Consider the following 18784-nt stretch of genomic DNA (forward strand, 5'->3'; position numbering starts at 1 on the left):
ACGTGCCTTTTTTTTTTTTTAATTGCGCCCAAGTGTACACCATTCTTGTTTTGAAGGACACTGCTGATCCGTGGCATGTCACAAGTGTGCATGTCCCCACGTGTGAACCGTAACCGTATGCGCATGTGTGCATGCAACTGTCACGGCGCATCTACCTGTGATAGATAGCTCCTTTCCCGTTGTGCGGTGAAAAAGTTCTATATTGCTTTACATCCACTCCATGTTACCTTTTTCTTCATATTTTTTTACCACGTTTGACATGTAGTCAGTTTTTTTTTTTTTTTTTTTTACCCTAATTAATTTAAGCACTAGAGCTGTTTCACTCGCTTTGGTGAGCGGTTCCTCGCCCCTACCCTCATCTTCTTTACCCCCTCTTTTAAATACCCAGCGTGTAAATTGATTTTACCGTCGCTTTAACGTTTCGCGTGTTTCATTTTTTTCATTCAGATGCACCCCATGTTGTATGTCCCTATCGCGACAACATGTCTACCCCGCGCATGCAAAAGCAGTACAAGCCTATCCGCATTGTCACTGTGCCGTAGAAGTGTATTCATAGTGAGGCGATTGACTCGATTGATACGATTGATACGATTGATACGATTGAGATGCTTTTCACTTATTTTACTTTTTTTTTGGGGGGGGGAGATTATTTATATGAACAAACGTAGTTGTATATTTTACGTGTGTAATTTTTGGGCAGCCACAAATTGGATGTACCTCCCAATGCGTGAGTTCTTTTTTTTTTTTTTCTTCCCCCCCTTTTAGTGGCTTCGCTGGTGCGAAGCGTGTTTCCTTTACACATAAATTTTTGTTAATTTTATATTTTCTTTCGTTTACTCCACACCGAGGGGTTCACATCTCCGAGGAGAGAAAAGCGAAAAGAGAAAGAGGCCACGTGTGTATGTACATATAGACGTGTTCACACGTAGAAATATATTTACGCCCCAGCGGGTGAGCAGTTGCTTCCCGTAGTTGAGCGCTCCCGTGTCTCGCTTCTCCCTACAGGGGCCGAGCGCTGGTAGGAAGTAGCGCCGGCCTGTGCATACCTGCACAGTTATATATACATATATATATACATACATATATATATATATCCATATATACATCCACTTGCGCACGTGCGTAGCGAGTTGGAGGGAGGCCCCTTCGGTGGACAGCCCCCTGCGAAGGAAGAGCCCATAAGCCCTCCTTGTCGACACGAAGGACAAAATGCAGACCAACGCGGAAATTTCAGACATGAAGGAGAGCTGCGGCGGAAACGAACACTTGGAGGGAAACTACAAAGTCAGCAAAACGACTAATGGGATATATAGCAATGAGATGAATTACTACGATGAGCATTACGCGAACATGAAGGGAGAAAATGACGCACCGAGCAATCCAACCCAGGAATCGAACCACTCCTCAGATGAAAATTATTACCCAAGCGGTATGAACGAAATGAATAAATACGATTCTGCCATGTTAGCGGATAAAGATGATCATGAAAATGCTGCGAGCAATGAGTATGATGTGGACGCCATGGACAACGACATGTTAGGGAACAGAGCAGATAGCTATGGAGCAAAGGCGTACGGTTGTGTCATTCAAGACAATGGTAATAATGTGGTTAGTATGAATGGGACTGTATCGAATCAGAGCAAACTGGTGACCCCCAAAATGTTCGGCTACGGATTAGGTATGGGGAATAGCCCCTTGGGCAACGTCGGCATGGGCCAAATGGGCGACGCAAATCAAGCCGGCTTCATCAACGGAGTGAGCGCCATGAACACGATGAGCTTTATCGGCAACATGGGCGGGATTAGCGGCATGATCAGGATGAACTGCATGGCCGGAGAGAGCGCCACCAACCAGGGAGGCAACTTCGGAGGCGCCCAAGCAACGCACAACTTTGCCCCAAATGAAAGTCAAAACTTCATGAACAGCCACTTTTTAAGTAAGACCAAAATGTACAGCGGGGGAAGTAACCCGATGGATGATGCAAATGTGGAGGGGAGTCACATGGTGTCTATGAATCGACACATGAATAGTAACAGCGCGAATGGGATGATCAGCACCAACTATCAAACCTACGCACCGATGTATTATGAGAGAAATGTGGCTAGCCAGGATAACATGAATAGCAATGCCTACGATGAGAGCGCAAATTATTTGGCAAACTACACACGAAACGGTATGACCATGCGGGAGGGGCTCCAAAACGAGTCGTTCAAAGAAAGCGAAGACGAAATTATGAACAACTCGGTGGAAGATTATTACGAGAAGGGCACTGAGCAGCGTGGCTATCTGCAGCAAAGCGGCGAGGGCACTCCGGGGGGGGGCTACGTGCCCTACAACCCCTGCAGCAATAGCAATAGCAACAGCAACAACAACAGCAACAGCAGCAGCAACAGCAGCAGCAACAACAACAGCAACGTAAGCTGCAACCACAACGGAAACAACCGCAGCAATAACAACTACGCCGTGTCTCCCTACATGAATAACGCCGATGGTGGCAGCTATGCATACGAGGTGGATGCCAACAGCGGGCTCTACATGAACAGACACAATGGGAACCTGTGTGACACCTACGTGAGTGTCATGAGCGGCATGGGCAGCAGCGTTGGCGGTGGGAACTTTAGCGGTGGAAATTTCAACGGTGGGAATTTTAGCGGTGGAAATTTCAACGGTGGAAATTTTAGCGGTGGGAACTTCAACGGTGGGAACTTGAGCGGTGGGAACTTGAGCGGTGGGAACTTGAGCGGTGGGAACTTGAGCGGTGGGAACTTGAGCGGTGGGAACTTGAGCGGTGGGAACTTGAGCGGTGGGAACTGCAGCGGTGGGAACTGCAGCGGTGGCCACTCGAACGGCATCGCCGTCAACTGCAGCAACTCGAGCAGCAACCAGATCAAGGGCATGAGCAAGGCAGGCGGGAGCGGCTGCGAGGGGATGAACACTAACTCGACGGTCAGCCAGGACACCACGTTCCCGGTTAACTATGAGGAGGATGAAAACGACGAGGAAAATGTTGCTCCCGAGGAAGGTGCGAACGGTGGCGCGAACAGCGGGGGGATTAGCGGCGAGAACAACCGAGTTAATGGCGGCAACGACGGGCGTGGGCTGGTGTGCGCGGCGGACGAGGGCTTCCCCAAGTACGCGGACAACAAGGGCCTCGTACACATCATGGGCGCCACGTTCGACGCAGCAGAGCATGACCACGCAGAGCACGCCGATTCGATGTTCAACCCCAACAGACTGAACCCCTTCAGTTACAACCAGTTCTCCAGCCTAGGCAGCAGCTACAGCAGAAGGAGCAGCACAACGAATTCTATGAACCTCTCCAGTATGAACGACTTCGATAACTCCCCTTCGTATTCCAATTGCCACAATATGGTCATGCTGAAACAGGAGCAGAATGTGAAGCACATGGTTGAGAATGGAAAGAACCCGTATTTAGAACCCACCACCAATGGGTACACGAACCTCAGACCTAGCGCTAGCTACAGCCGGGCTATAGTGGACTGTAGAGTAAATGGAATGAAAATGAAAAATGTGGATTTCAAGATGGAGGTGAAGGGCAACGACGAAGCGGATATGGGTGGCAGCAGAGAGGGCATAATGGCTAGCAGCAGAGACGGCATACTGAGTGGACGTGGCCGGATCGGCAACGGCACGAACAGTAGCAGCGAAATGGAGCAGGTGAACCACAAGCCGAGGGAGAAGTTCTCCATGTACGTAACGAACGAAGAAGGAGAATTCAAAAATGTCAGCTGTGGAAATGAGCAGGCTAGCTATGCGGAAATGGCGAACGGAAATGGGGAGGACATGGCTGAGTACAACCGGGAGGCAGAGTACAACCAGGGGGCTGAGTACAACCGGGAGGCTGGGTACAACCAAGAGACAAAGTACAACATGAACGAGTCCTACGATGCTAGCCTGTACAACGGTAAGGAGGTAGACTCCCACATGGACAACGACATGAGCCGCGAGATCGATTCCAACGTTCAGATGAATACCTCAGAAGGGTACTCTAACGAATTAGCGGATAACGTGCAGATGAGAAATGTAGGCACTTACGAAGGGATGCGTAGCATGAATGGGGATAATCGGCACGTGATGTACAAGGTTGAACAGAATGTCAAGCTGAACGGAGGAGGAATGTCCAATTCGGTGGACCACCTGCGAGCAGAGAACTACCAGAAGTGTAAAAACTACATGGGAAAGACGAGCATTTCCCAGATGTATAACCCTAACGAGGAAATGAATAACTCCAACAATTGGGCTGCTTACCATATGAGGAATTCGGCGTCGAAAAATTCGTACTTTTTGATGCCAAATGGGAACAACCAGCCCAGTAGTGACCTCTCCAATGGGATGAGTTACGATGGGGGGAATGCTAATGGGATGTCCACGGAGGAGGGCGTCCGTCCTACTGGTACAAGCGGAGTTGCGACTACAGCGGCGGCCGCTTCTGCAACCGCGGCCTCCGTGGCCTCCGTGATGGAATATAGAAACAACATGAACTACTTCGAAAACGTGAACAAGAGCATCATGCGGAGCGAAAACGGGTACGATTATGTGAATCCTCAGGCAGCTTCCCACAGCAGCTACACCCACCAGTGGATACACCGCATGAAGGGCTACGCCTCTGAAGAGAAGATCCAAGTGCCTATGAACATGAACGGAGGTTACAACACCATGAGCGGTAGTAACTATCTAATGCAGCATGCGAGTAATCACGGTGAGAAGTCCATTATTCGTGGGTACAGCAGTGTGTACAACACGTTATTGTCGGTGAAAAATGGGGATGGGGGCACTCATGCCAGCGGCAACGGTGTGGGTAGTAACCTCAACAGGGAGAATGACACCGTAGGTGGACCGTGCGATATGAACAACATGCGCATGCAGAATGGTCACCATAGTGGTAACATCTTAAACAGCATAGACCCCCAGAATGGCCAAAACGATTTGAACACGCTGAATAGCCTCATGGCCATGAATGGTGAGACGCCCCTAAATCATCTGAACATGCTGGTCATACCAAAGATTAAGGGAGTCCGTTTTGACAAATCGGGGAGAAGATGGGTGGCTAGCTGGAGCCAAAATGGAAACCAAAAGAGGCAGTACTTTCCTGTGAAGAAATTTGGCCAAACGCAGGCCAAATATATGGCCATTTTTGCCCGGATAAGGGCCGTCAAGTGCATGCAGAAGAAGCCCCACGGCGCGGCGGAGAATAAGCGCAGTCAGTGCAGGAAGGGCGCGATGAAGGATAAAGCGAAGGCCGAGTTGAACGAAGAGGGCAATGAGTACTACGACGAGAGTAATGAGAACGAGGAGGACGCAGATGGGGATGGAGAGGCGGATGGCGACGGGGATGGAGAGGCGGATGGCGACGGGGATGCCGATGCAGATGCAAATGGAGATGTTGATGCCAATGGCGATGTCGATGGCCATGTTCATGTCAATGCCCATGGCGAGAGGGAACTCGTCGTCGAGGGGGCCATCAGATATGGAGAGAACACCCGCGCCGACCAAAGCGGGGCATTCTACAACCGAGGTGTGACGAACGCAGCCCCAAACGAATGGGGGGATGAATCTGCGCTGAAAAACTACTACGGGTACCCAGATGGGCCATGTAGCGTGACGCACAACGGCATGCCCATTAACAACAACGATGGTACAGACGATTCAAGGGTGTGTAATTTTCAGCCCTATGCGCCTGTGAGTTTGTCCGCGAAAGGTTTGGATGAAGAGCGGGGCGGAGCGGGAAATGTGTGTAATAGTGAGGAGGTCCAAGAGGAGGAGTTGGGTGAAGGAGACCCGAACCATGCGTACAGAGCGACGGGCCGCGGCATCAGCAGCAGCGGTAGTAGGGCAAACGGGGCCCAAATGGCTCGCGACGACCCCTATTGCGAATCATCCTGCGTAGGGGAAGCGGGAGATCAAGAGCTGCAAATGGTGAAGGAAAAGGATGAACTGGATGGCCAGCAAGTGATGTCCTCCTTTCAGGTGCATCTCGGAGGAGACGCAAATGGGGACGAATTGGCTTCCCCCCAGATGGCAGTGTCGGAGTGGGTACAGTCAGATGATGGGAATTTTGGGGTGTGCCCAGAAAGTGCCTTTTTGAGGGGAGCAGACCGCGAGGAAGGAGAGCCCAAAGGGAGAGAGGGCGAAGAAAATAACGGAAACGCTGCAAATGGAGAAGGTGCCAATGGAGATTCCTTCTTAGGTGGTGCCCAGCATGGTGGCGAAGACCCGCACGAGGCGTCCGAAAGGGAGAAAATGAACAAAATTGATGAGGATGGAAACGCGGCGAACACAACCAGCGTAAACCCCAGAAGTGGTGATGACCCATTTTGTGAATATAAGATGGCGGAAGAGGGGAGGCATGCACCAGCTGGTTCGGAGGAGGTCATAGGGAGGTGTGAACTGAACGGCGCGATGCGAGATGGTCTACTGGCCTGGGGGGCATGTCACGAAGGTGGAGAAGCTAACCAGTGGGCGGAAGGCCACCAGGAAGGCAACCTTGAGGCGGCAAACTGTGAGGATTCCATCCGGGAAGATCACAACCGCGAAGGTGCCTCCCCGGAGGATCACAACCGAGGGGAGACTGGCCGAGGAAGTCCCCACGCGGACGACACGGAGGGACAACAAACGGACGGCGAGGACGCGACTGCAGGCGGAGAAATCCCCCATGGCGACGCCCCCAGCGAGGGGAACACCAGCGACGACTCCGAAACGGACGGCGAATCCCCAAACGAAGTGAAACATGCAATGAAGCACGACCGTCTTGCACAGAAACAGCCACAAACGCACGGGAAGGAAAACCAGGTCATTTTAATGAACGTAAATCTGATCGAAGTGAAAGGACTAGTAGACGTAGAAAAGGCAAAGGAACACGGCAACAATGTAGACGACAATTTGAGGAATCTCATTCTGCTGGTGGAAAGGCTGAAGAGGAGAAAGGTTAAAGTGTTTAGAGATGCAGATGACCGGTTCGTACTGACCCTAAGCAGAGAAATGACCGAACGGATGACCACTCCGTTGGATGAACTTAACAAGCTGAACGAAAATGAAAAGGTTATGCTCTTCGTGCAGCTGAAGGAGTACTACCTTAGGGAGGCCAACCGAATTTGCCATAGGAAGAAGATCTCCCTCGGAAAGCGTAAAAATGGAAAGAAGGAAGAAGCAGATGATGAACTGCGTAACGATAAGGCACAGCTTCAAATTGAAGAGGGGAACGACTCGTGCTCTGGATCCCATCTGCAATGTCCCTGCAAAGTGGATGACAAAAATGAGGATGTGCTTAGCGTACGGGAAGGAAAAAGGAACGGTTTTAGGAAACGAAACAACAATGGTGAGTTGATGCACCAGAGTGGAAGTGCCGAACCTGATGAAGAAATGAGCCATAGTAGTAGCCGCGTGAATTGTAAAAAGGGCGCTCAAGTGTGTAGCAAGAATGGTGACGTTGCGGAAGATGCAGGCTGTGGCATCAGCGTGTTGTTTAGCGGCAAGTCTAACAGCGCATCAGGTGATTATGCCAATTTTGCCCATTCTGAGAACCCCCCATTTGACAGGATCTTTGAGGTGAATGAAAGAATTGAGGACGAGCAGTGCGTTGGTGGAAGTGCATCCGATGGCGTGTCGAATGTGAAAAGATTTAAAAGGCAAAAAGGTGCGGCATGTTCGGACGTACTCCCCAAAATGGACGCGTCGACCCACTCGGTCGGGCTAGGATGTTATGATCAATTGGGCGAAGAAAGTGCCTTGGGTAACACCATGGATGTGCGGAACTGCGAAGTTAGCTGCGAAGTTAGCGGCGAAGTTAGCGGCGAAGTTAGCGGCGAAGTTAGCGGCGAGGGGGGTTGCGGTACCGACTTGGAGATATTAAACGGGGAGCTGCACGAGATGTACAAACAGACCACTGAGGAGTCGTACGAGCAGACCACCGAGGAGGCTCACGACAAGACTGATGTGTCCACGCTGAATGAGAACGGATCGACCAATCACATGAGCAGATACCATGGCAGTGATGACACCATGTTCCTTCGTGACGATGCGGATGGGGCAACCTCTTCCGGGGTTGCTACATTCGAGGGGGATGATGCTTCTGCTGGTCCAACCGGCAACCAACAAATCTCTGACATTTCAGACGAAGTGCACCGAAATGGAGAGCACACAGATTGGAGCGGTGATGAACTCCCAGGCAGCACGTGCAGTAGCGGCACAGATGAGCAAACCGGCGTGGAGGATCCTCTCTGTTTGAGGAATCATCTGATCGCGTCGCACAGCTATGAGGGCAGCAACCCGTTTAGCGAATCTGGAGACCATTTTGAAGAACTTCCCCTTGAGAGAGTCCCTCAGAATGGTCATGTTTTACCTGAACGGTTAAGAAGCAATCTGAACAGGGTTGCAACAAGTGGGGCCAGCTTCACTCCATTTGATAACGGCCGTGTGTTTTGGGAGAACGACCTATCGCAGCACTGGCTCGATGGGGGGGATGCGCTCCAACATGATCCATTCCAAGGGGATGCGCTCCAACATGATCCGTTCCAAGGGGATCCACTCCAGATGAGTGAGGCCTGTGGGGAAAGCCACCTGCACAATAGCAGAGCAGTAGCAACGAACAACATGTGTGCCCCTTCCAGTGGCTACAATTCGGTTCACATGAGAGGACGTTTGCATGAGGCCCATTACGCAGGCGGAAATGGCGAGCTGTGCAATGGTACGCACAGTTCAAGGCATACAGATGATGTGTCTAACGATGTGGTTGTAGATGCCTTGTCGGGTGATGCTCCCCCATCTCCTGTCAATTGGAGTTACCTTCCGAACGAGCATGCGGTAGCAGAAGGTGGCGAAGATAATGGGGTGCGCCAAACGGAGAGTGCTTATCCGAATGGCAGCGTGAACATGGGCAGGGAGTTGCACTGAAATGGACGTTTGAGCGGATGCGATGGGCGAGATGGGCACTTTCTGCACTCAGCCCCCTCCCGAATTTATTCCCTCATTCGTATCCTGCATGCACTCTTTTACCACCCGTGGCTATTCCCCTTTTTTTTTCTTTTTTTATTATACTTTTTTTATACTTTTTTTTTTTTTGCAAAAAGTAACAGCACTTATCGCTTCCTTAATCATCCACACATTCCCCCCGTGGTGGATTTTTTTTTTAATTTTTTTTCGTTTTCTACGTTTCCACGTAGTACGTATCGTCTTTTTACATCTCGAAGGAGAAATAAATTTATTCAAAATGTTAAAAGGAATAAAAAAAATAAAAAGAATAAAAAGGTTGGACCATTTTGGGGGGCAGCCAACAGAACAGGGCAGGCGCGATTTGAAGAGTAGCCACGCGGTGGGAGCGGTACCCAACGCGCGCGCGAACGAATGAGGTGTTGCATGTATGAATTTATAGCGGGTGTTGTACGTATATGCTTGTAGCAGGTGTTGTACGTATGCGCTTATAGCCGGTGTTGTTCCCCTCTTTTTTTTTCCTTTTTTCTTCTCACACATGACAAAAAAAAAAAAAAAAAAAAAAAAAAATAAATAAATAAATAATGCAGACGCGCCTCCCCCCGGCACGTACACCCCTATGACTTGCCGTGCGAAAGGAACTTGTTCTTTTTCGAAACGTAATCTATGATGTGCGCGGATATGTCACTTCCAGAATCGGAGTCGCTTTCGTTTTTGCGATCCATGTAGTCATTATTTATGATGGCGTTTTTTTTTTTTTTTTTTAATTCTGACTGTACGTACGTACTGAGGACATCTTTCATGCTGGTGTTAAACCAACTGAAGATGGGGTGCTTATTCAAGTTTAGTGATTTACTTAAAGCGTCATGGATATTCTCCGTGCACTGCAAAACATCCAAGTTATCTCTTTTGATTAATTCTACCGTGTGGCTATTTATATACCCTCCATAGTTGTACAGCTCATCAGCTTTTATTTGTTCCTCTACGTCGATACTTACCTTCCGCACATCTGCTTTGAGCTTCTCTTTCAAAAAAGCTACGTAATTTTGGGACGAATCTATACTGTAAAATTCTACCAAACAGATCCCCAGGGATTTCCCGTGCTTGTCATCCTCCAGGATGACGACTCTTTTCACTTTCCCAATTTGGTCACAACAATTTTTTATCACCACATCATTTATGAAGTACAACAGATTGACTAGCAATAAGAATTCGACTTTTTGGTCTTCCTCCTCTGCGTCTTCGTTCAATTGGGGGGCTCCGAGGAACAAGCAGGGTTCTGTGCGAAATGGTGTTTGTGGGGGGGGGGGGGGATTATACGTGGGAGGCGCGTGCCACAAATCGATCGCTTCGATCGCTTCGCACGAAGCAAACGCAACAAACAGAACAAACGCTTCCAACTCAACAAACAATAAATCACGCAGAAAACGTCGAGGCCACTCTGTGCGTGCCTCTTTCATCGTTGCTGCGCATGCAGGGGGGGGGAGGAGCACCACGATCGACGCGCATACACTTCCCATGGAGCCCTCCTCCCCTTGTGCGCACATTCTATCCTGCCGTTTTTAAAAATGTGTGTAGTACCCTTTTTGGTGTACACCGCCTTGGCGCCGCTTAACTTTTTGTATAAATTTTTTCTCGACTTTTCAAAGAATTGCTGCAACGCGGGAAGGGGGAAGGGGGAAGCGGTCAAATGGGGGGATCAGTCAAGTGGGAAATCCTTTTTCCCCCCCACAGGTTGACTCCTGCGCGCAGAAGAAATGCTCCTTTTGGGGGGACCCCAATTTGGGCTCGTCTTAAACGCCCACCTCTTTCGGCTTGACGGGCGCCCTTTCGACTTCCTTTTTTTTTTCTTCGATTCTTTTTTCGTACGATCCCTGCAGCTGTTCGTTCGGGGGGGGAGTAAAATGTGGTCACGTAAAACGAAGCAAAGCAAAGCGAAGCGAAATGGAATAAAGTGTGGCTGCTCGAAGTAAATTGCTTCCCTCCTTCGGCACGCCACTCGAGGGCCTTACCAAATTGTCGGCCTCTAACCCTTCGTATAAATCCTCGTCATCCTCGTCTACCTTGAAGGGGGCAAAAGGCGAAAAAGGGAATTTTAAGTTGGGAAAATAAGTACACACAAATGAGTTAGCAAATGTGCAAATGTGAAAAACTACAGATGCTTCTTTTTCACGTGGACACCCTAGGGGGGGTCACTTCTTCCCGTTTGTGTGCTCATACCTCCGAGTAATCCATTTGGTGCGGTGGGGGATGGGCGGGTTAATCAGGTGGCTTAATCAGATTGCCGAACGGGTTGCACACAAACGTGCGTACCTATGCGCGTATTATCCGTGCTGCTTCTCCGCGCGATTGCACCTGGTCGCTTCTTTCCCCTACGCATGCACGGGTGTGCTTGTGCCAGCAGTTGGGTTCCCCGCGCAGCTACCCAGTTGGACGTCCCTTAAATGCAGATCAGGGCGCGGCGTAGTTGTAGCGTAGTTGCAGCGGAGGGGTTGTCTCCTCTCTTACGGAGGTAAATGCAAAATGAAAGGCGTATCCGAAGGGGGGGTTCTTCCCCAGCACATGCAACGTGCAAAATTGGGGAAAATTATTTCTGCACGTTTGTGCTTGCGCCTGAGGTGGGAATACTACCTGGGGAGTGCCACCTGGGGAGTGCCACCTAGGGAGTACAGACCCCGGAGCACCGAGTGAGAACTGCGGAACAGAACGGGACTTTCACAATTTGGCACTTTTGCAAAAATTCACATTTTCAAACAGCTATTTTGTTCACTTGCCTTGCACGCATTTTTGCTTGACGTGGGGGGAAAACGAGCACATGCGGACTCGAAAAATCGACGCGCCCGTTCACCTTAGCCCCTTAGAAAAAGGCTCCACCCAATTAGAAATAAAAGGAAGTACACGGGTTGGGGGCACTCGCATACGTTTCATCGGTATGACGAACAGGTGACACACGCCACGTCGGACTTTACACAATCGGAATAATGCAGAGTGGGAAAAGGAAAAAAAAAAAATAAGTAAATAAATAAGTAAATAAATATGCCCTTCTCCCTCTTCACATAACCAACCCTAAGCGAACGAACTGGAGCGCTTCTTTTATGAGAAATTTAACGTTCATGGAAATTCTTCCACGAGGAGGTTATTTCATTTTTATATAATCGAACAGCATGTAGGGGTGTAGCAAAAAAAAAAAAAAAAAAAAAAAAAAACAGTCCTTCCCCCAATGTCATAACGTTATGGCATTAACTCCTGATGACGTATTTTTTTTTTTTTTTTCCTGTAAAATGCGTAAATCCAGCACATTGGCGATAACTTCCCATTTGTTCATATCAAACAGGAGGGGGGAAAAAATTATGTAAAAATTTGCCTCGATTAAACGTTACGTATACGCTGAGAAAAGGATTATGCTAAAGTGGCGTGAAAGGCTTTACACTGAAACGGAGTAAAAACAGGCTTTACACTGAACCGGAGTGAAAAGGCTTACTCTGCAGCTGAGCGAAAAGGCTTTACACCGAAGAGGCGAGGAGGTTACGGCATAAACTGCGTGACGCATACGACCAAGGCAAGCCTGCGCTTAAAGCAAAAGTAACCCTGCGGCTGAGGGGAAGCAAAAGGTATACAACTCGACGGAAAAAAAAAAAAAAAAAAACAGGCAGGCAGGCAGGAAGGAGGAAGGAAGAGAAAATTCCCTATTTGATACCCACCACAAAGCGGAAAAAAAAAAAAAAAAAGTTAAAATGCTATAAAGTTAAAAACAAATTTGCAAAAATCTCTGTTTACAATTGAAGCCGTTTTTGTTTTTTTTTACATACCAAAAGGGAAAAAAATAAAAAAAACAGGACGATTTGATGCAATTATATTTATCCCTACGCAAAACCCTTCGCGCAGTAAAGCAGATTACCCCCCTTTGAAGCAACAGAGGTCAGGAAAAGGGAGGGAAAACCTGAATAACACGAAAAGCACGAAAAAAACGAAGTGCGAAAAAGGGAAAAAATATTTACCTTTTCAACCCACCCTGGAGATAGAGATTTTTTCAGCATTACATTTTTCCCCTTTTTTACAACTCGTTTTTTCGCCGGTCTTGCGTTCCTGCCCTGACTGTACGCCCCCCTCCCGCCTTACATTTTACGCATTTTCCCCGTTGACCGCTTCCAAAAAAGAGAATGGAAAAAACGTGGAGATGTAATTCCTGCCTAGTGGTTAACACGGAGGAGGCCACAGAATGTGCGTGCTGTATGCAAAAGAGGAGCCACGAAGATGGTAAGACAAACGGAAACATAATGAACAATGGGAATGAAACCGATTGTGATAACCTAACCGATAGTGAAAAAAAAAAAAAAAAAGAAAACGACGAGAACTCCTCCATTAATACAGACACAAATGTTGAAGCACATGCCACAAATTCAACAGAGGATACCAAACATAGTGAAAATGCAAATGAAGGTAAAGGTGGCATGTTCGATGGAGGTGGCTTCATGCCATCACTTAAGCAATCCCCAGATATGTCATCTTCAAATAAGAGTATTTTCCTAACGGCCATCCCCAATAGCAATGCCACCACCGCAACGAACGATACCACAACGAATGATACTACTACTGCCACACTTGAGGATATTAATGGGCACGTTAAACAGAACAAAGCGGGGGAGAATAACTCCACTGGGGAGAAAACCAAGAAGACCATTGGAAAAGGCAGAGAGAGGAAGAAGGCAGACAAACGAGAGAGGGCGCCATCTACGCGAATACAGCCTGCTCGAAAATGCACACAAAAAAAAATATGCTACAAGACATAGGCATACTCAAGAAGCGGGGCATATATAAATACGTATGCATGCTACTTTTTTTTTTTTTTTTTTTTTTTTTTTGCGAGCGCAAATGTTTAGCAATTCCATTTTTAATATGTTTAACGCGAACGATGCGTTGTAGTGCCAACTTGTTTTTTTTTTTCCCCCTTTTTTCGCTTCGCCTATTTATCGAAGCAGTTACACAGTCAGCTAATCAGTTATCAAACCAATCAGTTGCTAATTCCTTCGTGCAACCATCCGTCCACCTACCCGATCATTTATCCGCCCATATGTGTTATCCGTGCATTCATGCGTTTTTCCTTTTTTCTCTTTTCTTTTTTTGCGCAGCCTTCCTTCATGCAGGAACTGAAGTAGTTTTATGCCTTTTTTTTAATTTTGACAATTTTTAATTACATGTAATTATCAATACGGTTTTTTTTTTCTTCCCATTTAAGTCGGCCGTATACTCAGTTACGCATGGACCCACCTGTGCATGCGCTCCTGTCTGGCTCAAATCTTAACATGTTCGCACGCTCGATGGAGTTACATTCATTTTTAACTCCCCTCACCGCGCAGCAATCACAGAGTGCGTATGGAAGGAGCAAAGTACGCGGGGTCCCGGTACGGAGGGGGGAGTTACATTGTAGAGCGGTCCGCTTATGGGCAACGTTCTGCTACCGTCACGCTAGTCCGCATATGACAGCTGCTCCCATATTGCGCTGCATGTATTCTCCCATTTCTGCTGGGGAGCATCACGTCTCTTCCCTTTTTTAGCACACACATCGATGTGATGAACGAAAAAAAAAACACAACGGTGTGCAAAGCGGAGGACACAACTCGATTGTCTCTTAGCTCCTCACTTGGCTACTTAGGAGCAGGGGGAGGGGGCTATCTCCACTAGCAAATGAGATTAGCATTTACAGTTCCGCTGATGGTTCCGCTGCCCCCCCCTACACGTTGGTATTCTCATCATAATCTGCGCTCTTGGAGGTGGGCTTCTTATCATGGTATATCTTTTTAATAATTGCAAAGTCCACTTCCCTGGGCACCTCAATCGGCTTAAAGGTGTCAATGAAGAAATTCAACACGTGGTAGTTGCTCCCTGCGTAGGTTACGATGTTGGGTAGCATGAACAACCCCAAAACGTAAAATATTTGGGCTCTCCTGTCTTTTATGTTCTTGCCACTCGGCTTGTGGTACCCGCTGTAAAAGAAACCCATCCTTCTGCGAGGAGAAAGGGACCAAAATGAGTGGCGATGCAAAGGGGTCGGGGGGGTTACCTCTTCGGCGCGGTGCTCCTTCCGCAATGTGCCCCTTCCGTGCGCGGAAAAAAGGCGCAACAGACGCATCATGCAGACGGTTAAGCTTTCACACGATCGTACATGGGCACAACTTCGTGGGCATTTTCAGCCTTTAAAGCAGCCCCCACTTGCAAAGTCACCCACTCAGTCGTATTCACACCGCTCGAGGTATTTACACAAGTACTGGCCTCTGTACACATGTGCATGCGGAAGTAACTTACTCAGGTGCGTAAAACGCGAAAAAGAGATGTGCCCCTCCTGGTGGATCTTCAGTTCTTCTTCGCTTCTTCAGTTGTTCCTTTTGTTTGGAAGTACATATGGCCTTCCTTCCCAGTTTTTTTTGGTTTTTTTTTTTTGCAAAATTGTGAGTGCCTCCTATTTGTAATCACCCCTTGGGAATTCACCTGAATAAACTCACCAACAAAGAATGGCACAGAGGCGAAATTGCGAAGGGGGGCTTCCGAAAGAATGTAACGCTCAGCGGGACAGAACTTTGGAATTTCGCGGAAATTAGATATTCGTTGTTGGCGCGGCGGAAAAAAAAAAAAAAAAAAAAAAAAAAAACGGAGAAGCAGAAAAGCAGAGAAGTAGAAAAAAAACATGCAACAGAAAGGCAAACACAAACACAAACATAAACGTTTAAACGAAGAGGCGCGCGCGACCACACAGGTGTACCACCCACACGCACGCACCGCAAGAAAATTGGAAAGAAAACCAAATGGAGGACGAGACGGAGAACGACCTGGTGGGGCTTGTTCTGTCAGAACTTGAAATGTCCAGGGAGTATATTAGGGGCAAATTTAAAGGCACAGAGAAGGGGGGCAAAGGAGAAACAGGAGGGAGGGAACAAACGGGGGGAGAACCCAGGGAGGTGTACAAAAACTACGATAAGATACTAACCAGCATTGAGGACAAAATTGCGTTTTATAAAAATCTGAGCGAGGTGGAAAGGGCAAAAGGGGGAAAAACCCGCACTGGGGAAACTAGCCAAAATGGGGAGAACTTCCCCCCTGAGGAACGCTGCCAAAAGACGGCGAGGAGGGACAACTTTTTCGAAGAATACGAAAAAAACAAATCCAGTCTGCAGAAAATGAAGAAGAAAACCATCGCAGGGTACACAGCGGAAGGCAATGCGATAATCATAAACAATGACAAATTTTGCAAAACGTTTAGTAGCTACAATTTCGCTAGTGATCGGAAGAATGGGCTGACAGGTGGGACTCTCCAAGGAGGGGACGACTTGAGCGAGCTCTCCTGCTCAAGCTCGAGCGTCGTTTCGCTACACAGTTTTGTGAAAAGTGAGAAGGCTAAACGGGTTAGAAGCAACAGGGAAGCGTACGTAAGGCATAAATATCATGACCACGCTTTTGTAAATCATAAGTTGTATCCCTGTAGTGACTGCTCGTCCAGTTCATTCAGCTGGTACAGCGACGATTACGACGATCTGTTCTACTACTCCAGTTTGTTGAAGGAGGACAAAAGGTTGCGAAGCCAATGCGCGGGGGAAGCCGCAGGGGGGAAGGAGGCGGCGAAGGAGAGGGAGAAGGAGAGCGAGAAAAACAATCAACCGTGTAACCAAAAAAGGAACGCAGACAAGCACAACTGGCAGCTCGAACGCGACGCCGCAAACGAATCCCCCTTCTACAACTACATCTATTTCAGGTTCGCTGAAAAGGACAAACGGAAAGCCTACCCCGTCTTTGTAAACACCATAAATGGAAAAAAAAAAATGTATAATTTAAAAAAAATTTGCAGACTTACACATAAAAAGAATTACAACCCTGTTGATGCAAATAAGTATGAACTAGATGCCTCACTATTCAGCTACAAAAATTGTAAGTTCCTTCCATCCGTTAAGAATGAAACGAACAGGAAGGGAAGTCAGCTCGTGCAAATGCACAGCGGCGATGTGTTGAAGAGGAAGCACTTCGATTCTGATGAGATAAACTAGTAAGTGTAGTATGGAAAAAAAAAAAAAAAAAAAAAAGAGCCCCATGAAAAGGAGTCCCAAATGAGTGGGACCCTCCTGTATATGTAAAGATGGCAACAAAAAAAAGGTACCTTCCCAGATGAACTATTGCTGGTGTGCGGACTGCTCACCAGAGTGTATGGCAACCAGGGGGAAACCAACATTTTTATACCCTCATCTACCTCCCCATTTCTCAGCGCAATAGACAAAATTATACATCAGCTGGGAAGAATCTCCAGCTCCGAAAAAGAAGACAAAGGAAAGTTCAACCACTCTGACCACTTCAACAACTTTCTTAAAAAAAATAGGGAGTTCCTAAAGCGGGAAAAGTAGCACAAATGGAGGCAGCACACATTTCGCTTTCATTTTTTTCTCATTGTCTATGCTTTCCTACTCGTTGCAAACTTCTTTGGCAGTCGGCCTTCACCCCTTTTTTTTTTGTTGCCACCTCCTTTGCAGCAATTTTACCTTCCAGAAGTTGTGCGAAACGGAGAAGATAAGGTAAGGAAGAGATGCAAGCGGAAGGGCAAAGCGCACAGCTGTATAACCTCCCAACCGCTCAACCGCCCACCGCTCAACCGCCCACCGCTCAACCGCCCACCGCTCAACAGCTAAACCGCCCAACCGTGAACCCCCCTTGCGTAGGCTAAAAGTGAAGATCATCGGAACTGACGGGAGGGTAATCAAAAACAAAAGCCTGGACAATGTTCTAATCAACAAGGTACCCACAGGGCGGCGCACACGAGCACGCACATGTGTTAATGCACTCCACGCGTAGTGTGTATGTAGCACATATTTTCCCATCATCGTCTGCGCGGCTGATGTATTCCCCAATCTCGCTTACCCCACGCAGAACAAAACCTTCGGCGATTTGGCCGCCCGCCTGGGACACTCGTTCAAGCTACCCAAGGACAAAATAGAAAACATCAAAATGTACTTCGACGGGGATTTATGCGATAAGGGCCTTACATTTGGTACTTTTGACGAAAGGGAATTTGCCTTTTGCGTGGCGGTGAAAAGTTACCCAACTTTTATGTCGCACCTGTTGCTGTGCCTGCCGCTATACCCTTTCTCTCCCTCCCATAACAGATAATGAGGAACTGGGGCTGGAAGATGGCTTCCAAATAGACGTGAAGTTCCCCCTGTCAGACGTAACCAAACTGTTGCTTTTGTATTTTCATATCTGTGGCCTTCAGCCATAAAATTGTTTCACTATCGACGTAATGGTGCGTTTATTTTATTTATTTATTTTTTTTTTTTTCATCCCCATCAGGATAACGCTAATAAGGAAGACGAGGCAAACCTCAGTGATGACAACTATGTGCTCTACCTACCCGACTCGTACGTCATAGATTAGGTAGCGAACGGGGGAGCATAATCATCTTCTTTTTCGTTCAAAAGGTAAAGCACTTTTTTTTTTTTTCCTTTGCTGCCTCCCTCACGCGGCATGCGCAAGTGAGTAATTCTTTAAAAATCCGAATGAGCAACCAACTGATGCGCTTAACCGATCGGCCTCGCTCAGTCAATTTCTTTTTGAGTAAATATTCTTTTTAATTTTATCAAACGATGTGGTACATGCGGTGTGGCAAATGTACGCAAGTGTGTGTGGCAGGACATACAAATTACCAAAACATATTCACGTTTTTTTTTTTTTTTTTTTTCAAAATGGCGAATGAACATTTTAAAAAAGTGACACTTTGGGATAGTAGCACAGGGAAAGAAAAAAATGCACACTGTGTAGCATAACATACGTAATGTGGGGAGAACCAAATAAAACCCCCGAAGGC

The 18784-nt window shown here is 47.6% G+C and overlaps 5 protein-coding genes across 5 annotated transcripts, besides 17 other annotated features; 3 read left to right on the plus strand and 2 right to left on the minus strand.

The window, feature by feature from the left end:
• The first annotated feature begins 1098 nt into the window (after positions 1–1098).
• Positions 1099–1125: a microsatellite.
• An 84-nt stretch (positions 1126–1209) lies between these two features.
• PVX_122680 (hypothetical protein, conserved) lies at positions 1210–9174 on the plus strand (the record flags this gene model as incomplete). Its single annotated transcript, XM_001617049.1, has 1 exon — positions 1210–9174. The coding sequence occupies one exon, from the start codon at positions 1210–1212 to the stop codon at positions 8908–8910; it is 7701 nt and encodes a 2566-aa protein (XP_001617099.1). The 3' UTR covers positions 8911–9174.
• Positions 1864–1893: a microsatellite.
• Positions 8063–8086: a microsatellite.
• Positions 9175–9224: 50 nt separating the features above from the next.
• Positions 9225–9251: a microsatellite.
• A 312-nt stretch (positions 9252–9563) lies between these two features.
• On the minus strand, positions 9564–12125 carry PVX_122685 (hypothetical protein, conserved; the record flags this gene model as incomplete). The annotated part of the gene is made up of 5 exons (XM_001617050.1): positions 11167–12125; positions 10959–11009; positions 10752–10826; positions 10528–10600; positions 9564–10225 (listed from the first exon to the last, which is right to left on the minus strand). The coding sequence occupies exons 1-5, from the start codon at positions 11179–11181 to the stop codon at positions 9564–9566; spliced, it is 876 nt and encodes a 291-aa protein (XP_001617100.1). The 5' UTR covers positions 11182–12125.
• Positions 10476–10502: a microsatellite.
• Positions 11270–11366: a microsatellite.
• Positions 12076–12106: a microsatellite.
• Positions 12126–12566: 441 nt separating the features above from the next.
• Positions 12567–12599: a microsatellite.
• Positions 12594–13736, plus strand: PVX_122690 (hypothetical protein, conserved; the record flags this gene model as incomplete). Its single annotated transcript, XM_001617051.1, has 1 exon — positions 12594–13736. The coding sequence occupies exon 1, from the start codon at positions 13107–13109 to the stop codon at positions 13734–13736; it is 630 nt and encodes a 209-aa protein (XP_001617101.1). The 5' UTR covers positions 12594–13106.
• Positions 13542–13584: a microsatellite.
• A 91-nt stretch (positions 13737–13827) lies between the features above and the next one.
• Positions 13828–13883: a microsatellite.
• A 307-nt stretch (positions 13884–14190) lies between these two features.
• On the minus strand, positions 14191–15420 carry PVX_122695 (hypothetical protein, conserved). Its single transcript, XM_001617052.1, has 2 exons — positions 15250–15420; positions 14191–14948 (listed from the first exon to the last, which is right to left on the minus strand). The coding sequence occupies exon 2, from the start codon at positions 14945–14947 to the stop codon at positions 14678–14680; it is 270 nt and encodes an 89-aa protein (XP_001617102.1). The 5' UTR covers position 14948; positions 15250–15420; the 3' UTR covers positions 14191–14677.
• Positions 15421–15746: 326 nt separating this feature from the next.
• PVX_122700 (hypothetical protein, conserved) lies at positions 15747–18354 on the plus strand (the record flags this gene model as incomplete). The annotated part of the gene is made up of 7 exons (XM_001617053.1): positions 15747–16978; positions 17195–17326; positions 17457–17498; positions 17643–17718; positions 17851–17971; positions 18087–18148; positions 18271–18354. 7 exons carry the CDS (start codon positions 15747–15749, stop codon positions 18352–18354), a joined length of 1749 nt encoding a protein of 582 aa, XP_001617103.1.
• Positions 15831–15879: a microsatellite.
• Positions 17054–17142: a microsatellite.
• Positions 17172–17210: a microsatellite.
• Positions 17261–17333: a microsatellite.
• Positions 17386–17424: a microsatellite.
• Positions 17457–17522: a microsatellite.
• Positions 17939–18081: a microsatellite.
• Positions 18355–18784: the final 430 nt, after the last annotated feature.

The sequence above is a fragment of the Plasmodium vivax genome, chromosome 14 (genome assembly GCF_000002415.2).
Source record: "Plasmodium vivax chromosome 14, whole genome shotgun sequence".
Lineage (NCBI taxonomy): Eukaryota > Apicomplexa > Aconoidasida > Haemosporida > Plasmodiidae > Plasmodium > Plasmodium vivax.